Source organism: Sarcophilus harrisii, chromosome 5, assembly GCF_902635505.1.
Source record: "Sarcophilus harrisii chromosome 5, mSarHar1.11, whole genome shotgun sequence".
Lineage (NCBI taxonomy): Eukaryota > Metazoa > Chordata > Mammalia > Dasyuromorphia > Dasyuridae > Sarcophilus > Sarcophilus harrisii.
The window spans coordinates 152,654,457-152,677,275 of record NC_045430.1 but is presented as its reverse complement, the minus strand read 5'-3'; the positions used below and the strand labels follow the sequence as shown (position 1 = coordinate 152,677,275).

Genomic DNA, 22,819 nt, shown 5'->3' with positions numbered 1-22,819 from the left:
CTTCATTTCATACATTTGCAAACTTCTCTGGATTACAAAGAAGCCTTGTTAAGCCCAAGGTCAGAAAATTAGTAAGTAACAGAGTCAGTTTGGAACTCAGGTTCTCTGATTTCAAATACAGTGTTTTTTCTGCTGACCCCTTTTGCTGAACCTCAAGGAGGTTTCAAACCCTTTTTGAACCCTTAGCAAAAGGTTTTTTGCTAAATCCTTTTATCCTAAAAAACAAAACAAAACAAAAAAATCAAACTCTTTTTTTAGGATAAAAATATTTATCCTAAATATTTTTAATATTTTTGTAGTTATATGAAGTAGATTATTGCTTTTTCTTTGCCAAATAGAATTGTGTTCAGTATCTTCTACAGCTTAATGACAAATAATTTCACATATAAAGGCAATAAAACTAACATGGCAGGCACTTTGAGTTCATTTTTTGGAAATGGAGGAAAATTTATGCTGATTTATCTGTATTTCAGCTTGGTTTTAGCACAGTTTGGCAGGGATTACAATATAAATCATGGCTATGAAGCAGAGTAGAATTCCATGGCTTATTTTAAGTGGGATCTTTTTGTTGGTGTTCAGGGCCTTTTCTTTGTCCTCATTGAAAATCCTCTGCATTCATTGATTTCACTTACTCATTCTTTGAAGGGCAGCTAGGTGAAATAGTGGATAGAGTTCTGGACCTGGGGTAGACTCATCTTCCGAGTTCCAAAGCAGCCTGAGATATTTATTTAGTTGTGTAACTCTGGATAAGTCACTTAACCTGTTTGCCTCAGTTTTCTCATCTGTAAAATGAGCTGGAGAAGGAAATGGCAAACCATTCCAGTATCTTTGCCAAGAAAACTCTAGGGAGTTTTGAAGAGTCAGACATGACTAAACAATATTCATTCTTTGTATTTCCCTACTTTTGTTTTTGTCACACTATTTTTTTCTAGGTTTTCTTGCTTCTGACTTTATTCTTTCTTCTTTTGCATTCTTCTGGGGGCACTGTGCTTCAACCTTCTTTGTGTCTATATTCATTCTCTTGGAAAGGTGAGGACTTTAAGTCAACACTTCTTTGTGCGTGAGACCCAAATGTCCATGTCACCCTCTTATCTCTCATTCTCTACTATATGTGGTACTGACACATACTTCATTTTCTTCCAAATTTATATTGCAGTTTATGTTATACAAAAGAGGGCTTCTTAAACAGTTTTTTTTTTTTGCCAGAGAAATTTTTACATGGGTTTATAGGTATATAAAATATGTGTACAAATCAAACATTTGTTGATAATAAATCATAATTTTATGACCCCTATATTCAGTTAATGGCACCCCATATGGAGTCATGACTCACAGTTTAAATAGTTTTGATACAAAGCGCATTCTTAATGGTACCCTTTTGGATTAGTAGGTTGAAAGAAGCTTTCATCTTAATATGTCCAAAATTAAATATCATTTTTTCTTTCTATCCCTTAAACTAACTTCCTTTTCTAATTATATCATCTCCAGTAGTGCTAATACAGTTCTTTGACAATACCTGACTAGAGACCTTGGAATTATCATCAGCTCATAACACTTTCATTCTCTGTATACACTCACAAAGTGTTTCTTCAGAATAATTCTTTATTTTCAGAAAAACCCTTTCGTTTTCATTCCATTAGAATAATTTATTAAAGAGATAGTTAATGAGCATTTAAGAAAGTAATCTATGATCATTTAAAGACAGTGAGGTTTCATCAAGAATTGATTATGACATTTTGAATTCATTTCTTGAGAGATGGCATGGTTTAACACAAAGAATCCTACATTTGGAGTCATAGGATGGTTCAGATCATAGGATCACTAACTGAGATAGCAAGACTTTAGTAAATATTTTGTCCAAACTCCTGCTTTTATAGCTGAAGAAATTGGGTAAAGCAGCTTGCCCAAGGTCATACTTTGAAGCAGATAGCATTTTGCCTCTTACTCCTTGTATAAATTTGGGGAAATTACTTAATCTCTTTCATCTTCAGCTTCCTTTCTTGTAAAATATGAGTTAGAATAGCTTACTTTTGAGGTCCTGATCATCTACAAATTTTTTTAAAAATTTTTTTATTATAGCTTTTTATTTATAAGATATATGTATAGGTAATTTTTCAGCATTGACAGTTGCAAATCCTTTTGTTCCAACTTTTTCCCTCTTTTCCCCCACCTCCTCTCCCAGATGGCAGATTGACCAATACATGTTAAATATGTTAAAGTGTAAGTTAAATACAATATATCATCTACACATTTATATCTACACATTTATAATGCTGTGACTCCCCCTCTTCTCTGTCTCTCTCTCTTTTTAAGGATAAATTGACAGTATTTCTGTAGACATAATATCCTATATTTTATAATTTTAAAAAGTTTCATTGTCTTATTGTTAAATGGACATTTGTTTAATTTACATCCTCTCCATATATATTTACTCTGACTCTCCATCTCTCCTCATTTTTAACAAATAAAACTTTCCTACCTTGGAGCTTGAATTACTCATATTCATCATATCTTATAAAACAATATTCTTCTCTTTCTGTCACCATGTTTCACCCATTCTTGCTCCTAATGATGGATACCCATTTTGCTTCCAACTTTTTGCTACCACAAAAGTGGTATTTTGGTGTGTGAATTAGCCTTTGTTAGAATGTATACCCTGTAGTGGAATTGCTGGGTTAAAAGCTATGAACAATTCATTCATCTTTCAGCAAAGTATTTGGCAGAGTCTCTCATACTATCCTTATGAATAAGATAAAGAGATGTAGACAAGACAGCAACAGTATTGGAATGGAAAAAGTATTCTCTGAAATCAGGGGACCTGCATTCAAATCTTACCTTTGAAACAATGTTGTAAACATTAAATCAGCTTTTCATTGCCTCACTTTACTCCTCTCACATCCCTTCCAGTTCAAAAGCTATTTATATGTGATTTGGAATTGATTGATTGACTGTACACAAAATACCCTCCATCCGGCCTATATAAACCTTATACATTCTTCAGATCTAGCCTAAAGACACTAACGAAACTTTCTCTTAACTTTTCTGCTGATCATGCTGATCTGTTTTCTGAACTTCCCTTACAACTACAGTATATACTATACCATTTACTATTTAATTATTTTTCAATTGTTTCATGTGTGTTAGTGTCATCTACTTAATAAGATTTTCTAAAGAAGCTCTCATTTCCTCTGTAAACCCCACAACACTGTAAGCCATGTGGTAGAGGCTCAATAAGTACTAATTTTCATTACCACATTTAAGGCAGAGACATAAAATAACAAACTTTGCAGTCTTTGCGCCAAATTATTTTCCCTTCTCCCATTTTTCTTCTTACATTCTAACAAATCATGGGGAGAAGGCATTGTGGAAGGGATCTAAATGAGTAAGTTGTATATATGTTATTTAAATATTTTTAAAACATGATAAGCTTCTCTTGAAAAACAACACAAAAGCCTAGAAAGGATTTTTTCCTCCATTGTCTAGGTATTTTACTTAGTCCATACTCTATGTTGAGCATTAGATACAAAAATGTAAGATAAAAAGTTGTGTTGTTAAAAAGTTTATATTGTAGATAAAGGGTGATGAAACTATTGTATGTGAGAAAGCAACATCTTATATATTAAATTATGTGAGCTAGGAGAACTCATCTATTGAAGAGCTCCCTAATTTTTTTCTTTTAGTGAAACTTCTACTAATCCTGACAATACTTTTGTTTCCATTAGCTATTATGACTGGTGGATTCATTCCCATAAGCTAAAAATAAAAGTTAAATGAACCACAATAAAAATTCCTTATTTCTTGTTTTCTAGAGACATAGTACTTTAATTTAATTTAAAGATTGTATTTTTTATTATTCCCATTTTAAAAATTTTAACATTTTTTTTTCTGCTATTTCAGGTAAGATTATGAATTGTGGTGTTTTTTAAATGAAGCTTTCAGGAGTGAAGTGAAAGAAAGTCATAACATATGGGAAATAAAAACCTCTTAAGTAATGTCCATTCATTTGACATTAGATATATATATTTATCTCCTTAGAAATGCAAGAAGCTTTTGTGGGAAACAGAGAAACAAGCAACTATATTTCTTGTACACACCTAAATATTATTGGAAGATAAGCTACATCAATCAGCAAAGAAGTTTTCATACAAGCAAAACAAGATATAAATGTACCAAAAGTCACACATTTGTTTGTAGTAAATACTATTGTAATCCATGCAACCATGATTTACATATTGGAGTTTTAAAACTTAGCACTTCTGCACCCAAGGGACTAACAAAAGTAAGCATTCATATGTCCCGTATTAAAAACACCTTGGACTCTGTTTCAAAAGCTGTTTTTGGCAATCAGAATGAAATGTTTTCACGTTTCTCTAGATTCAAACCAGGAATATTGAATAAAAAATCAGAAGATGATGTGTTAAACCAGAAAAGTGTTAAAGAAGCTTCTGGCACCAATATTCTGAATGATTCCAGCAGTAAAACAGATAAGAGTCCTTTTCCAGAAGGTAAAATCTCAAACCCTTCATTGGAAAACCCACCCAAGATTGATCCAGTTTTAGAGAAAGGACTAGAAGACAGTAAACAAAACATTTATTATACAAACTATATAATTACAAAATTTGAAGAATCATTATACTTTTTATCAAGTCATATAAATTCATACTTTACAAATATGACTGATAGAAATGAAAGTAACCGTGTACAAAAAGATACAGAAGTAAAAGAGGCAAAGGATGAAAATGGAATCAGACAGAATCCTCCTAAGGAAGTAGTTGAACTTAAAGAGGAGAAAGGCACAGATTCACAATTTCTTTCAGCTACAGTAGCTCACCCTGAAGAGCTCAGTGGAACATCTGGTGTTCTTCCAGTTTCTGTTAAACAGAGTTTTGCCAACTTTCTTGCACGACCTACTGACAGTGTACAAGCACTTGTGGGTGGTTACATTGTTGGACTTGTACCCAAATTAAAAGCTGATTCAAAGCATCATTCGGAAGAATTTCAAGGTGGTAGCCCAGCTGAGGAGGCACATAGGAAAGAAAAACAAGATGAAGAGAAAAGACGCCTATCCCTTCAGCGAGAGAAGGCAAGACTTCCTTATAATTATCTTTAAATTTTATTTGATATTTGTCAAATTTGGGATTGTTTTCATTTTCCTGAGTTGTTTTTTTTTTTAAAGATTGAATAATTTTTCATCTTGCCAGAGTTATTAATGTCTCTTTCTGTGTATTTATAGATCATTGAAAGGGTGAGTATAGATAACAGAACCCGGGCTTTAGTTCAAGCATTAAGAAGAACGACTGACCATAGACTCTGTATTACCAGGATTGAGGAAATAACTTTTCATCTTCTAGCATTTCCTGAAGCAAAAGCACTAGCTGTTAAGGTAAGTCCATTTTTGTTTTTAATTATAAGCCTTCAATTAGAAGAGTTTGCATTTTTGGATTTTTTCCCTCTTTGCTTTTCTTATATACTTTTAAGTACTAGATATTAATATTAATTGCAAAACCTCTTCTATCAATCCTACCCTATTTATACTAAGTATGCTTTACATATAAAAACTGGAAGCTCTTAACATCTTTGGGCCTAGTTACCTTTCTTCTTTTATTCTCAGTATGTGTACAATTCTAGTTCTTCAGATTTACTTTTCATCACCCTCATACAAATCTTTCTTATTTCTTTATTTCATATTTATATTTTTGTAGTAGCATAATCTTGTTCTATTAACATACCATAATTTGTTTAACTATCTGCCAGTTTTTTGGAAATAGTTTATTTCCAGTTCTTTTCCTGTTACAAGTAGAGGCACTATGAATATTGTTCTATAGCTAGATATTTCAATTATATTTTTAGGATAGAAATCTAGCAATGAAATAACTGAGAATATTTTGAGTAGTCTGCAAATACTGTCTTAAGAGTGCCTGTCTTCCTACAGCCCTATCAGAATTATATTTTTAATTTTTTAAAGTTTTTCTTCTCATGGCTGTGAAGAAGTTTGATTATTTTTTCATGTGATTAGTGATGATTTACATTTCCTCCTTCACAAATTGTGTTCTTTGATCATTGCTCCATAGCAAGTGGGAAGAGGTATTAAATTATTAGTCAATAGATGTGCTTTCAATTTTTCCCCAATAAAAAAATCCATTGTTTGTATTGAGTCTATTATTTTGAATTCCTGTTCTTATTTAGAAGTATATTCATCAAATAATTGGTCTAAGTACTGTCAGCATGAATAAATGTTCATTATATAAGTAGTACTATGAAATATAAAACTATATGTGACACAAATTATTAAAAAGGATTATAAATGTAATAATAAGCATTAATAATTGTTTGTTGAATTTGTTGACATTACTATACTTTTCTCCTACTGTCAATTGTTTTATGTTTGAATCAAAAAGTTTAATATTCTCTAGTGTTGAAACAGGATCTTATTTATGTTGTACATTAGAGGGACAACCCATAATTGAATCAGAGATGGGAAGTGGAACATTGTGTATAAGAAATATAGACAACTGTTGTGGCTGTGGGAGAGGAGTAATGTGTAAGGATCTTGGAGAAGCAGAAAGTAGTCGGGCTGTGAAGAGCTTTAAATGACAAAAAGAATAGTTAACATTTGATCCTTATTTGTCATCGTTTGTTCTCCAGTCCTGTGTGCAGTCACCAACCTTACTCTTTACTCAGGAGCCATCTGGATTCATTGGAAAGATATAAATCAGGACTGGGAGTAGCTAATGAGAAGCCATTGGAGTTGAATGGGGGTTGGGGGTGGGTATGACCTAGTCAGACCAAATAGGAGACTAATTCTCAAACTCCTATGTCAAGGTGTTTTTAGGTTGTTAGTGATGGTCTTAGTCAATAGAGTCACTCAAGTTTCCTTTTTTGGGGTTTTGAACGTTCCAGTGTTTCTTCATTTATTGGAGTGGAGAGGCTACTGCATTCCATATACCAGTAGTAGTGGTGCTTTTTCATTTGTTTTAATCATTTCTATTTGAGGGTTTTCTTGGCAAAGATACTGGTTTATCATTGCCTTCTCCAGTTCATTTTACAGATGAGGAACTGAGGTAAATAGGGTTAAATGACTTGCTCAGAATCACAGCCAGATTTGAACTTATAAAGATGAGTCTTCCTGACTTAAGTCTGGACACTATCCACTGTGCCACCTAGCTGCCCTTTATATTAGAGGAATCAAATTCAAATAAATATGGAAGCCACTAAACTGTACATAAAGATCTTGTAGATGCATATTGATTAGCATTATCTTTGTTTTACCATATTTTTATTTATTTTTTATTAAATATTTCACAATTACATTTTAATCTGTTTTGTGTTCTACCTGTGAGTGAGTGTTGTAGGCTTCTCTAGGATTTTGAAACCTTTGGTATAACTAGTTTTGTTTTTTTTTAATTTTATTTAGGGGGTCTTAGAATATAACTTTGAGTTACTTATAATAGCAATAAAAAATTCTCTATCTTGAAAACCAAGTGAATTTAAAGCTCTGAACTATTCTGCTTCTTAAATTCTGTTTTTCTAAGATTTTCTTACTTCCTTAACAAAATTCTTTTCATTTGGTCTGATCAGAAATTTCTTTATTAAGTATCCTAGAGTCTATAAATATAGACCTTGTAGTTTTACTTTGCATTTAAAAGTAATTACCATTTTATTCTCAAATATCAGTATGAAACCATATTTGTCATTTTCTCTCATTGATTATTGCAAAAAAAAAAAAAACCTAGCTAAATTTGCAAGGACAATTTTTTACTTTTTTTTCCTCTTAGTGAATGTAGTGGGGACTTTATACATGCCTATTGAATTGAGTAGATACTGTCCTGTTAAGCTTTTGTTGTGATTTTGTGGGAAGATTTTTTAAAATCTGTTTAGGTACCTGCATTTTCTTTAGCTTATTACAAAGAAAATTTTTGACTTGGAAGTTGATGTGAGTTTTATAAAAATCATGTAAGCAATATAATTTCTAAACAAAATAGCACAACATTCTTGAAATAACGACATAACTTTTCACTTTTGTATTTTAAAATTCATTTAAAATATCTTCTCTGCAGGAAAAACTTGTTCCATACTTACTTCGACTAAGGCAAGTTAAGGATGAAGCTCTTCAAGCTACTATTAGAGAAAATTTAGCTTTGATTGGCTATACAGATCCAGTGAAAGGAAGAGGAATTCGTATTCTCACAATTGATGGTGGAGGAATAAGGTAGGACCATGGAAAATTTGATGCTTTAGTTTAGTTTAGTTTAGCTTTTTTTAAAAGATACTTAGGCACAAAACTAAAGTTTATTTTGTAAAATAAGTAGGATGGATCATCCACATTCTTTCTTTTGGAACCTCACACTTCTCACTTGGGCATGTGTTGCTTGTTTAATTTTTTGAGTTGTCTTGCTTATTCCATCCTGTTCTTACACTACCAGAACTAAATTCTGAAAAAGTTATAATAATACCTATTTCAGGATAGCTGTGAGGATCAAATGGGATAATATGTAAAATGCTTTTTAAACAATAAAACATTATGTAAATGATAGTTGTTTTTATTAACAATGTTTTTTTTATTAACAATGTTTTTTTCATCTCCCCATCAGTGTGTTTCTGTTTATACAAACGAGTCATTCACCAAGATGACACTTTCAGATTATAAATAAGATCCTTTATTTCACAATAAGTTTAGAAGACAGTATCATTGCTTTGCTTTATAAGAAGAAATGGCTAGACTTGTTTTGCATTGCATAGAGAATCTACCTGAATTCCATTCTGACTAGATAGCAAAGCAATAATGTTAAATTAGCATTTATATAGCACTTTAAACAGTATAACAAGCAAGTGCACAAATAATAAGTCACAATCCACACATAAACTTGGGTAACAATCTCCTACTAACGTATTCACTGACTGTGGTGTCTGGACAAATACAAGCAACCTGGAAGCTAGACACATTAGAGAAGAAAATCCTAATGGGTTCAAGGTAACTTGCAGCTCCCAATCATAGCCTTCAGTTTTATTGGTCTGCTTAGATAAAACTATACTACATGAAATTACTTATTATGCTCACCACTTTGTCTTTTAATTAACCCTCACTGCTCTTTAACTGGGCAAACCTTTTTTTTTTTTTTTTTTTTGATATCATGAATACCTTAAAAAGTTACGAAAGTATTATACCAGAGATGGCTAGGTGACTTAGTGGATAGAGAAGCAGTCCTGAAGTCAGGAGGACCTGAGTTCAAATCTGGCCTCAGATAATATTTCCTAGCTGTGTGTGACCTTGAGCAAGTCACTTAACTCAATTGCCTCAGCAAAAAAAAAAAAAGTGTTAGACCATATAGAATAGTCCACCATATCCTCACTTCCCATTTCTTTTGTTGTCCAGTCAGAACAGAACTCAAGTCAAAACAAAGATCTGTTTGATTCTCTAGGCAATACTTTAAAACAGCTCTTCTTATGCAGGAAAGGTAGCCAACTTCCCTTTCTGCATTTCCCTCTCAAACCAGAGCAGGCAGAAATGGGCAACACACAATTCTGAGAATCTTCACCACTCAAGCTTAGAGTGGCACTTGAAGGTCAAATCTGAAGCATCTGGCTTCCTTGGGCAGTCAGAAATCATGTAATTGAAGCCTTCTTTCAGCTGATAGTTTCCTGCTTCTCTTGGGTTATCTCTTCATACACACACACCTCTGATGGAATTGTTTTTCTGACTCTTAGCTCTTTTCTCTTCTTTTAGATTCTTCACTCGTCAGCACTATCCTCCTGATTCTCATTGTCTTCCCTTTGAAATAAACAGTCCATTTAAAATCATATCGTAGTCTCCAAATATTTTTGGTTCATCACTTTTAAAATTTTACCCTCGTAAAATAATTATATGCAAATAAGCCAAGCTATCATAATAACCTGCAGGCTAATAGCCTTATTTGATCCAATATCACATTTTGATTTCTTGAACCATTTCTTCAAATTTTGTCATTTTCAGTTTTCCATACATAAAAGTTCTTTCTTTTCTGTTCCTTCAAGTCTTCAGACTATTCATATGCAAGCAAGGCATCATCTGATAGTTTTCATGACATGACTTGTCTTTAACTGTTCTTTTTTGTTGTTGTTTAAAACTTTGCAAATCCCACCAGAAAACTGATTCTTCATTCATTTATTTTTAGCAATTTTAATTAAACAGAAGCCTTTAAGTGTTTTTAATCATCAAAATGTTCATTGAAGAAGAGAAATATCTTACATACTTTTATAAAAGTGCTTTTTCTGCTCTTGCCAGAAAAAAACTGTTCCATATAAAAAGAGCTTTAAAGAGCCTAATGTATTCCTTACCCATTAATAATCAGATTTTAATGAAGTTCAGTTTCTATGTGATATATTACCTGAATCTATCAAGCATAAGAATCTTGAAATTATTGAAAATCTATTAACATTGTGGTATATGTTCTTTTTTTCTCACTCACATCAATCAGATAATCAGTACCTAGTGTGTATAGCCCTATATTAGGTGCTATGGAAGGTAGAGAACCTTCTTGAAGATATTTTCAGACATAATGCTAACACACAAGTAATGTGTTAATGATAAGTAATCAGAAATGCTAAAGCTTGAAACTATGAAATACAGAGTAATTAATATGCTTCCACAACAGTATCTAATAAGCAGAGAGGAAGAGCAGTAAGGGCTGAACGTGTCAGGGAAGACTTCAAGAGAAAAGTAAGCTTAGTCATACAGATGAAGGAGAATGAATAGAGGAGAAGAACAGTATGAGCAGATGTTTGATGTTTGAATATTAAGGTTCTTAGTGTTCCTATATTTTTGGAATAATTGAAGACATTGATGTGAGTAGAGAATAGAAGTACTGTAAAGACTTAGGAAATGTTTGTAAGTAGGATGAGATTTATGAAATGGAAAGTTATGAAGTTTAAGGCAAGAGTTTGAACTTAGTGCAGTTGGAAATAAGGGATCATTGAAGTATTTTTTTAAAAAAGAAATGAGATTTTGAAAAATGTATTTAAAAAATTAAATTGTCATGAATGAATTGCTTATTTTCTTACTCTCTCATTCTTCTTCTCTTTTAGACAGATATAATTGATTACATATAGGTCAGACCTGTCCATTATCAGAGATGATTCTGGTCCTGAATTGAAATAAATATTCCATACATTAGAAGATAATTGATTTAACTATTAATCTTTATTATTGGTTCTGATGCTTTACATCTGTTATCTTTAGATCCTGAACTCTTTTGACTGGGATTATTTATCTTGGATTCATCATCTTTGTTATACAAACCTCTTGATTGGAGAAATGTTATTCTTTTGTCTCCTAATTCTTGGTGCTTGTTTTCCTGAATTTAACTATGTCTTCCTTTATCTTCAGTATTTGATTATTCTTTCCTACTTTTATACTTTGCTCTTTCTTAATACTTCTTTATATTTGATCAGACATCCTTTCTGGTTTCCTGATTTGTGGTACTTGGTAATGTCCTTTACGGTTCTGGCCTCATTCTAGCCTGTTGCTGCCCAAATCCTGATGTGATATCATAATGAAGGATAAATTGGAATTATGAAGACCCAAACATGAAATTTTTTCAGCAATCCAAAAATGAAGTGTTAGGATTGTGGATTTAGCCGCTAAATGCTAACTATGTAGTTGGCTTTCTACATATTTAATTATTTAAAAATTGAATGATTTTAATAGCTTTAATGAGATTTAAAAAGGAATAACTTGTTATAAATGCTAAATTACACATCCTTGAAATACGTACTTTTGCTAATTTTCTTATTAATGTCATTTTAGAATGAACTGGAAATGTATTTTCTGGAAATCTTAAACTGAAAGACACAGATCATGGGGAATTCTTACGCAGTTTAAATTGTTTTTCCATAAAGTGAACATTTTAACTCTTTCTTTTTTACAGAGGTGTGGTTGCTCTTCAGACACTTCGAAAAATAGTTGAACTTACTCAACAGCCAATTCATCAACTTTTTGATTATATTTGTGGTGTAAGCACAGGTAATCAGTATTGTCAATCATGATTGCCATTAGTCTATATGAGAAAAATAATAAAATAAATAGTTTTTGAATAGAAATGTATTTGATAATTGCTGTTTTCTCAACTTTCAGGTTTAAAATTAAAATATTCTTGCTGTTTAGCAGAAAATAAATCAATCAAATATCGAATGTTATTGATATGACAAAGTGGCATTGTTTGGATATTTTTTAAAATTTTAGTGATCATTATTACCAAAATGTAGTTTTCAGATAAAATATGAATTTCTATATTGTGGTTTATTTGCTTCTTGAAAAAAAAGAGTAAGGCACAGTGATTAAAGAGCAAACCATTGGGTTGTAATACAGTAATGTTGATATCATAATGGTGTATATTAGATCTTGCTTATCTGAAATTGCATTGTATTTAAACCACACAAATATGAAAGTTGGATTCTTTACCCCCAATCAAGTATATTTCTTAGAGTTTCTTTCCTTACTTTCCTTTATATTGCAAGTGTTCTTTTTTTTTTTTTAATTTTAAATAGCAAAATGACAAGACATATCAGAGTTCTTTCAAAATATTTGAATATATTTTGGAATATCAACATTATATTAACAGGAAATTTGAGGTAGATAAGTGTTCTTTTAAGTATTGTTTCTCATATAATAGAGAACTTGGGATCAAGATTCAGATCAAAGAATGGAAAGCTTTTTACCTTGGAATTGTGGCAATACATTTCAGTATTCAGTGTTAATCAATTTGTCTTGCTTAGAGTTTTTAAATTGCAGTTGGATGAAATCACAGTCAGGTTTGTTTTGTTTTTAATACCTCAAAGTAGGGAGCATTCTAACTATGGAATATCTTTGATTCACGTGTATTTACTCTGTAGGCAGCTAGGTAGTAGTGGATAGGATACAGGGCCTAGAGTCCAGAAGACCTGTGTTCAAATTTGGCTTTAGACACTTGCTAGTTATGTGACCCTGCACAAATCATTTAATCTCTGTAGACCTCAGTTTTCTCATCTTTAAAATAGGGATAATAATAGCACCTATCTCCCAGAACTGTTATGACAATCAAATAAAATCATATTAGTGCCTGTCACATAGTAGCATTATATAAATGTTAGCTATTGTTATTGTTATTATTGACCATTTTTTGTTTCTCTTTTCCATTCTTTACTATGCTCTCATTCTTTTCTTTATGCCCAGCACTACCTTTGATACCCACAGACTTCATAATCTTACAGGTGATATTTAGGGCTTACTAGCCTAGATTGATCACCTTATTTTGGAATTTGACACTTGACCATTCTTTTTCTTAGAAGAAATTTAAACTGTTGTGTTCAGTTCTGGGTATCATACTTCAGGAATAAAAGACAGAGAAGAGGAAGACCATTCAGAGAAGTCAGATTGATTAGTGTAGGCCTTCAGATCATGCTGAAAGATTATGATTCTTTAGCCTGGAGGCTAAATTAGCCTGGAAAAGGAATGATAGGGGCAAGAAAGGAAGGTAGCAGACATGATAGCTTTCTTCAAATACCTGAGTGATTTTTACATGAATAAGGATGAAAATTGTTCTGCTTAGCCATAGAGGACTGAATTAAAAGTAACTGGTAGGAGTTACAAAGGGACAAGAGTTTGAAGTAAGGAAAAATTTCCCAACATCTTCTTAAATTCAGTTTAACGATCTAATTTTCTTGTATCCTTTAAAATGTTTATTGGCTCTTTTGTGTGTATAAATTTGATAAGCATTCCCACTATACTTTTATCCAGATCATTTATATAAATGTTATTTAGAAGGAAGCCAAACACATATCCTTTAGCACACTGTCAGAGGCCTCTTTCCAAGTTGATAATCTAAGCATTCATGACTACTCTTTATGTCTGATCATTCAAGCAGCTCCAGATCTCGCCTATCATGTACTTCACATTTCCATCTTCTTTACAAGAGTAGCATTAGTGAGATGTTGTTAAGCACTTTGCTAACATCTAGGTCAGCTGTATCTGCAATTTGCTTGATCTCCCAGTCTATTAATTCTATGAAATGAGGCTAGTCTTACATGACTGTTTCTTCATGAAGTCATGGCTCTTTGTGATTATTGCATCCTTTTCTAAATTGTTTAGTTAGCAATCTTTTTAATAAAGTTTCTTTAAATTTTTTCCAGCAACCAGTAAAGCTCCTTTATAACTGTAGTTTGCCAAATCTATTCCCTTTTTTGAAAATGGAAACATTTTCCTTTTTTTCTGTCCTATCTTATATAGTATGATTTTTGAGAGATCACTGGCACTGCCTAAGAAATCAGTCATCAGTGTTTTTTTTATTATCCTACAATGTAGTTCATCTATACTTAATGACTTGACCTCATCAAAGCCATCCAGGTGCTCTTTATTGCCTTTAAAATCACCTTTCTGTTAGACTTTTTCTTTCGTTCTTGAAAAAGAAAACAAAAGCAAATTAAGGGTTGGTAAGTTCTGCCTTATCTCCTTTCCTTGTTCTTTTTAATCATTTTCCCCAAATACATCTTTTTAAAAATTCAGTAACCTTGTTATAGTTTCCTTACCAGATTATTAAGATTTTTAATTTCATATTTTCAGTTCTTTCCATATCCTTGTAGTCATGGTTTTCCAGGTTCTATGTACTTTACTCTGTATCAGTTCATATGTCTTCTCATGTTTCTCTTCATTTTTCATAATTTGTTTCCTTTTTTAAAAAGTTTACTATCTTTTGTTTTTTTATCTACATTTCCCACTATATTCTTTCCCTTATGCCCTTCCAGAGAGCCATTCTTTATAAATAAAGAAGAAAAAAGTTAGCAAAATTAACATATTAAAAAAAATCTTAACATAATATGCATTTTTCCTTCCCCTTGGACTCATCTACTGTTATGACAATCAAATAAAATAATATTAGTGCCTATCAAATAGTAGCATTATATAAATGTTAGCTATTATTGTTGTTGCTGTTGTTATTATTGACCTTTTTTTCCTTTTTTCCATTTTCTTTGCTCTTCTCTCATTCTTTTCCTTTTTTTTCCTTTATCCCAAGCACTACTAATGATACAGACACTGTATAATCTTACAAGTGATACTTAGGGCTAGTTAGATTGATCATATTTGCATATTTTTGTTTTAGATCCAGGCTTAGTAATTATAATTTTGAAGCAGTTAGTATGGATTGTTTAATTGTTGTTTCCATTTCCATTATTATAATCTTTGAGTATATTGTTTTGCTTTTGCATATTTTACTCTGCATCAGTCTTGTCTTTCCAGCTCTCTCTGTATTCATCACATTCATTGTCTCTTGGAGGATAGTAATATTTTGTTACATTCATGTAACATAATTTAATCCTAGATTCCTTCTATATTTTGTTTCTAGTCCTTTACTATCACAAGAGCTGTTATGACTATTTTTATTTATATGGGTTCTTTTTGTTACTAATCTTGGAACATATGACTAACAGTAGAACCTCAAGAGGACATTTTAGCCATTCTTTACATAATTACAATTTATATTGGATCCAACAATTACGTCCAATAGTTGGGCCATTTGAAAGATCTACTAACAATGGTAGTGCAAGCCTACCTTTTCACAACCTCTTTAATTTTGGCAAAGATGACAAAAATAAGAATAGTTAATTTGCTGAATGTGAGATGAAACCTTAGGATTTTTATTTGCAGTTCTCAGAGTTGTGAAGGAGAATATTGGATAATATGGTTGCTATTAATAGTATGAAAGTCTTTTGAGAACTGGTACTATCTATTGACACTTACCTATTGAGGAATGACTTTCAGTCTTATGTAATTGTTAGTTCCATATATATATATATATCTATATATACGTGTGTGTGTGTATATATATATATGTACATATATATATCTTGAATATCAGACTCTTATCAGATATTTTATTTAAAAGACTTTATTCCTAGTTAACGGATTCCTTTCTTAGGTGAATTAATTTTATTTTTGCCAAACCTTTTCAACTTTATGTAATCAAAATGATCTAGTTTACCTTTTGTTCTTATCTTTACCTTTGGTTAAAAATTCACTTACTAGCCATAATTGCAAAGGATTCCTTTCTCTTTTAATTAAAAAAAATTATTGTGATATGTATTGGACAATATTGGTCCAACCGTAGAGATAGGCTGGACTTGAAAGGTCATCTGATTCAACAGTATTATTTTACAAATGAAGAAGCTAAGATCCAGAGAATTTAAGGAACAGGGCCAGAATCCCACTGGGAGACAAAGATTTGAATTCATGTCCTCTGACTCCAAATCCATGTTTTTTTCCATTGAACCAAGATCACTATCATTTTTTCCTTTGCTTCCTCTCACTGTTATTGAATGTTTTTCTCATATGATGACACAGATAGGTCTGAATCATTAGTCTTTGTACCACAAACAGCCACTTTTATCATCAAAATTCCTTTTTAGGAATTGGTTCATCTGTTACTTAGCCCCTATGGTCTCCCTTCCCACTTCTCCTTTCCTTCACATTTTCCTATCTTTTGTCCTTAATTAATAGTTTAGGTAAGAATGCTTGTTTTTTTTTCTTTTCCAGTAGTCTTAAGTAACAACGAAAGTGACATCATTTCTCTAAGTTGATGATGTGTCATAGTTATAACTACTTTCAGAGTAGAATGACAGTTCAGAGAAATACTATTTTCATAGTATTTTATTTATTTTTTCTGAATTATATCCCAAACATTACTATTCCAGATTATTCAGTGACAATTTAAAAATTTTTTCTTATTTTATTGTTTTGTTTTGTTAGTTTAGGTGTAATATAACGTAATACACACTAGGTGGCAGTATTTGCTTGTTATTAATTGTAAATTAGTTCTAACAAATCAAGCTGTGTACCTACAAAACATCCCTGGACTAGTTGTTCAAAGGAATATGTTGGTAGGTTTGTCAAATGATACATTCAGTAATTAAAGCAATGAGGTCACTTCTTTCTAGTAAAGTTGTCTATTGCACTGAATTTCCCATGTGTCACTTAATGGAAAATAGAAACAATTAAATGTATAACTTCTTCTGTTTTGTAAATTGGTTCTTTTTTTTTCCTTGAAAAATTTTATACATTGACATTCTTTGTTTTAGGTGCCATATTAGCTTTCATGTTGGGAATATTTCATTTGCATCTGGATGAATGTGAGGAACTTTATCGAAAGTTAGGAACAGATGTATTTACCCAGAATCTCATTGTTGGAACAGTCAAAATGGGGTGGAGCCATGCATTTTATAACAGTGAAACCTGGGAAAGAATACTAAAGTAAGTTGTCATTTTCATTATTATTGTAGTAAATTTTTCTTTAAAGTGTTCAGAGAGGAGAGATACATTTGTCATCTTTTGGAAAAGATGATTATGACTGGTTCTTAATGTAGTGATATCTCTTCAGGGAAAAGTGAGTTTTGTTGGACTTATTTTAATTTATAATTATCCATGGAATGTCATATGATTCTCATTACTATTTTCCTGATTTTCTTGATGACTATAGTTTGAATTATTTACAGTGATTTTTCATTTTTAACTAATATTTAAAACCTTTAGAAACTACCTTTAGAATTTGCTTGTGATAATTTTTATTTAATAGATGGTAATCTACAGTTTTTAAAATAATGTCAATGTAATTTTCCTAATAATGTATGTAAAAGCAGCATAAAACTATTTCTAGAAAAAAAAAGTTGTTTTTTCTTTCCTATGCCCCTCTAACTGCAAAAATCGGTCTTCTTTTCCCTGTAAGATTTGTCGATGTTTTTAGTTTAACATTGCTAGCAGTCACTTTCTTTTATTAAGTTATATAGGTTTTATAGGTTATATATTACAACAAATTGAAGTTTCAAAAGTTTTTTTCTCACAACACCTTAGTAAAATTATATAGTGAAACAGATCCTCATAACAGTTTTACAGATGAATAAACATTGATCCAAAGAATTGAAATGATTTGTCTAGGCTAATATGATTTATAAATTGTAGAAAGCATGCAGATGTAGATCTCATAAAAATCAAGCCTACCATCCAAACTCAAAAAGGAAAAAAAATTCTTTGAAGGTTTCCTATTTAGAACTTTAAAAAATTTTTATTATTATTTCATACTATTTGAAATTAGGAGTATGTTCATTTTCAAGCCACATTAATTTAGGATTAATCTTGGCTGCCACATTTTCTCAATGAAATACTAAAAATAAATTAGCATGGAAAATAAAAATTAGAAAGATAGGTATTAAGGAGTACATTGGGAACCTGTAATAAGCTGCTTCATGTAACAAATAATAAAAGAAGTAAAAGTCTGGATTCATTTAACCTATTGATACTGAACCTAAGTAGACTAAAGTGTTTACCTAACTCCTCATTATATTAGTTTGTTGATTTTAATTATTTTTGAGTTAACAGTGAAACCTGATTCCTGCATTTTAGGCTAGCAGATAGACATATATATGTTCTGTATCGTATAGAAGTTATAAGTTTTGCAAAAACATTTAACATATATTTACATATATTTTATTAATTTGATTCTCATAGTAGGGTTGTGAAGTAGTTACAGAATTACTAACCTTGTTTTTACAGATGAAGGAACTAAGACTGAGAGTGACTATGCCAGTGGATAGTAAAGTGCCAGAGGTAGAAGTTGAACCCAGGTCTTTCCTGAGCTCAGTCCAGCTGTTGTTCGCATTATACCCCACTGCCTTCATTAGCCAAATGAGGATTTTAGTTCAGTGGATTTCTTTACACAGCACTAAGACAAAATACTTTCAAAGCCTTTTATTGGTTAAGTCATATTTTTCTTAGAAAGCAATTATTCTTGCACCATTAGAGATGAGCTGAGCTGAAGCATGCCACTTAACTATCTCAGATTTGCATATTGAAAAAATCCAAGAAAGGGAGTTTCCCGTTAAAAGAATGTCCAATTTATTACTGATCACAAAGGCCTAACCTAATGAACTCCAGGGCATGGTGCCAAGCCCAATATAAATGAACTCAGTTCCTTTTCAAGGGCTCTTTTCTATTTAATCTAATATAAAGTTTTTTTTTTTTTTTATTAGAGGCTTGGAAAAATAACAAAACAGCTCATAGCTTATTCAAATGTACACTGGGACTAAAATATTAATAAACACTTCAAGGTTTTGTGCCCAATTCTTGATCTTTAAAAAAAATTACTTTTAAAATTTGCTATTAATAATAACTTGGTTACTCCTTCCATCCTCTCCATATTCTTGTTTTCTTATTTTGTCTTCTAAGGCCTTTTCTTTTCCAGAAATTAAGCAAACGGTTCACATTTGTATAGTATAAGAAAGAAATCTAACAGACAAATTTTCAAACTAAGCTCAACTAATTGGATGAGTACTTTACTTACCAGCTTTTCTTGATTATGCAACTAAGAAGTATTTACTTGGTGTCTTTTATATACTTGATTATGGGGAGGCTTAAATGAAATAGCTTTTTTTTTTTAAAGGAACTTAACATTCATCTTCTCTCTAGACAAAAATATTTGGGCATGAAAAATTGTTTCTTGTCTTATCTCTCTTATTAAATTTTAAGCTCTATCAAGAAAAATAGTTATAGCTTTTTTGTTATTTCCTCATTTTTATCAGGCATAGCCATACTGTTTAGGAAATGTTTGTTTGTATTTTGATAGTTTAAAATATAGTCATTTTTTAATAGCAAAGAGATTACAGAAAATCATCATCAGGATAATACACCATGACCAAGTAGGATTTATACCAGGAATGCAGGACTGGTTCAATATTAGGAAAACTATTAGCATAATTGACCATATCAGTAACTAAATTAACAAAAACCATATGATTATCTCAATAGATACAGAAAAAGCATTTGATAAAAATCCAACACCCATTCCTAATAAAAACACTAAAGAGTATAAGGATAAATGGAATTTCCTTAAAACAGTCAGTAGTATCTATTTAAAATCATCAGCAAGCATCATATGGAATGGGGATAGACTAGAACCATTCCTAGTAAGATCAGGGGTGAAACAAGGTTGCCCACCATCACCATTACTATTCAGTATTGTATTAGAAATGCTAGCTTTGGCAGTATGTAATGAGGACAACAAATTATCACTCTTTACAGATGATATATTGTTCTTCTTAGAGAACCCTTAGAGAATCAACTAAAAACTATTAGAAGCAATCCACTTACAAAATCCAACAGCAAGAGACACAAAGAGAAATTCCATTTAACATAACTCTTGATAATATAAAATATTTGGGAATCTATCTGTCAAGGGAAAGTCAGGAACTATATAAGCAAAACTATAAAACACTTTCCACACAAATAAAGTCAGGTCTAAAGCAATTGGAAAAATATCAAGTGCATGGGATAGGTCGGGTGAATATGATAAAGATGACAGTGCTCCCTAAACTAATATATTTATTTAGTGCTATACCAATCAATCTCCCAAGAAACTATTTTACTGAGCTAGAAAAAACAACGACAAAGTTCATCTGGAAGAACAAAAGGTCAAGAATTTCAAAGGAATTAATGAAGAGAAAAGCACATGAAGGTGGTCTAGAATTCTGTACCAAATCTAAAACTATATTATAAAGAACAAAATAGTCAATGACTGTAGCAATCTAGTGTTTGACAAACCTAAGAGCCCCAGCTTTTGGGATAAGAATTCACTATTTGAAAAAAACTGCTGGGAAATTTAGAAATTAGTGTGGCAGAAAGTAGGCACAGATCCTTACCTAACACCTAATACCAAGAATAAGGTCAAAATGGGTTCATGATCTAGACATAAAGAATGATATTATAAACAAATTAGAAGAACATAGAATAGTTTACCTCTCAAATTTGTGGAGGAGGAAGGAATTTGTGACTAAAGAAGAATTAGAGATCATTATTGATCACAAAATAATTTTGATTATATTAAGTTAAAAAGTTTTTGTATGAATAGGTAATGCAGATAAGATTAGAAGGGAAGCACTAAACTGGGAAAACATTTTTATATCCAAAGGATCTGATAAAGGCTTCATTTCTAAAATATATAGAGAATTGACTCAAATTTATAATAATTGAAGCCATTCTTTAATTGATAAATGGCCAAAGGACATGAATAGACAATTTTCAGATGAAGAAATTGAAACTATTTGTAGCCATATGAAAAGATGTTCCAAATCACTATTGATCAGAGAAATACAAATTAAGACAACTCTGAGATACCACTACACACCTGTCAGATTGGCTAAGATGACAGGAAAAGGTAGTGATGAATGTTGGAGGGGATGCGGGAAAACTGAAACTGTGATCTAATCCAACTATTCTGGGGAGCAGTTTGGAACTCTGCTCAAAAAGTTATCAAAATGTGCATACCCCTTTGATCCAGCAGTTTTTCTACTGGGATTATATCCCAATGAGATCTTAAAAGAGGGAAAGGGACCCACATGTGCAAAAATGTCTATGGCAGCCCTCTTTGTAGTGGCAAGAAACTGGAAACTTAGTGGATGCCCATCACTTGGAGAATGGCTGAATAAATTATGGTATATGAATGTTATGGAATACTATTGCTCTCTAAGAAATGACTAGCAGGATGATTTCAGAGAGGCCTGAAGAGACTTACATGAACTGATGCTAAGTAAAATGAGCAGAACCAGGAGATCATTATACATGGCAATAATAAGACTATACAATGATCAGTTCTGATGGACATGTCTCTCTTTAACATTAAGATGATTCAAACAAGTTCTACTTGTGCAGTGATGATGAGAGCCATCTACACTCAGAGAGAGAACCATGGCAACAGAGTGTGAAGCACAACATAGCTTTCTCACTCTTTCAGTTATTTTCTTGCATTTTGTTTTCTTTCTCAGTTTTTCTTTTTCTTTCTTCTCGATCTGATTTTTCTTGTGCAGCAAGATAACTATATAAGCATGTTTACATATATTGGATTTGTCATATATTTCAACATATTTAACATGTATTGGACTACCTGCCAGCTAGGGGAGGAGGTGGGGGGAAAGAGGGGAAAATTTGGAACACAAGATTATGCAAGGGTCAGTTTTGGAAAAATTACCCATGCATACTCTTTGTAAATAAAAAGCCTTAAAAAAGTAATCATTTTTTAAAAGCATTTAAAGTAGATTTTCATATTGTCTACATTTCTAAAATATAGTCACTTTGATATAATTTCTTATTTTATAAAGGGATAGAATGGGATCTGATCTAATGATTGAAACGGCAAGAAATCCCAAGTCTCCTAAGGTAAGTGTACAGTACCTGTGAAACTATAGGAAAATATTTTATTATGTGTAATTACTTTTTAAAAGGAAGAAATAATAGTTTTTCAGAATACCACTCTAACCAGGTTTTATAAATGCCTAATTTTAAAAAAATACTATAAAGTATTAAACTTTATAATGATTTGGAGTAATGTTGGAAAAGCATTATATTCCAAGCCAACCTCATTTCCTTTTTTGGTAGATCAGGGAATTGCAATAAATGTCATTTACCTATATTATAGCAAAATATTCGAATACTTTTACTTTTGATTATGATTGATTTTTAATTGCTTGTTTGACTTTTGTATAATTAATTGTCTGGCCCAATCACTGAAGGAACTTTTCCAAACCTTTCCATCCTTTATCAAACCTCCCCTAGTTGCCCCTTTTTATCTGGTCACCTGAGAACTTTTGTTTTATTTCATTGAAAGAGTTGAGGGCATTTACCACAAGTTCTATCTTTTCATATCTCACATGATTCAAAAGATTTTTTGCTCTCTCCTCTTCATATGTCTCACCTGTCTTATATGAAGAATTGGCTCTTCTCTTTGCCAAAGTAGACCCCTTTACATGCATAATCCATCCTATTCCATCCTTT

At 31.6% G+C, this 22,819-nt stretch overlaps 1 protein-coding gene across 4 annotated transcripts in view; it reads left to right on the top strand.

The window, feature by feature from the left end:
* Positions 1–22,819, top strand: part of PNPLA8 (patatin like phospholipase domain containing 8) — a 44,223-nt gene that overhangs the window by 2,127 nt on the left and 19,277 nt on the right. For 2 of the 4 annotated variants that reach the window (XM_003771509.4, XM_012550956.3), the window contains exons 2-7: positions 3,898–5,083; positions 5,234–5,383; positions 8,058–8,209; positions 11,904–11,998; positions 17,083–17,254; positions 22,147–22,204. In XM_003771509.4, the coding sequence (XP_003771557.1) occupies positions 3,992–5,083; positions 5,234–5,383; positions 8,058–8,209; positions 11,904–11,998; positions 17,083–17,254; positions 22,147–22,204 (1,719 nt within the window). In that variant the 5' untranslated portion in view covers positions 3,898–3,991. The remainder of the gene's footprint in view (positions 1–3,897; positions 5,084–5,233; positions 5,384–8,057; positions 8,210–11,903; positions 11,999–17,082; positions 17,255–22,146; positions 22,205–22,819) is intronic. The other 2 variants (XM_012550957.3, XM_031938811.1) reach the window with 1 other exon arrangement.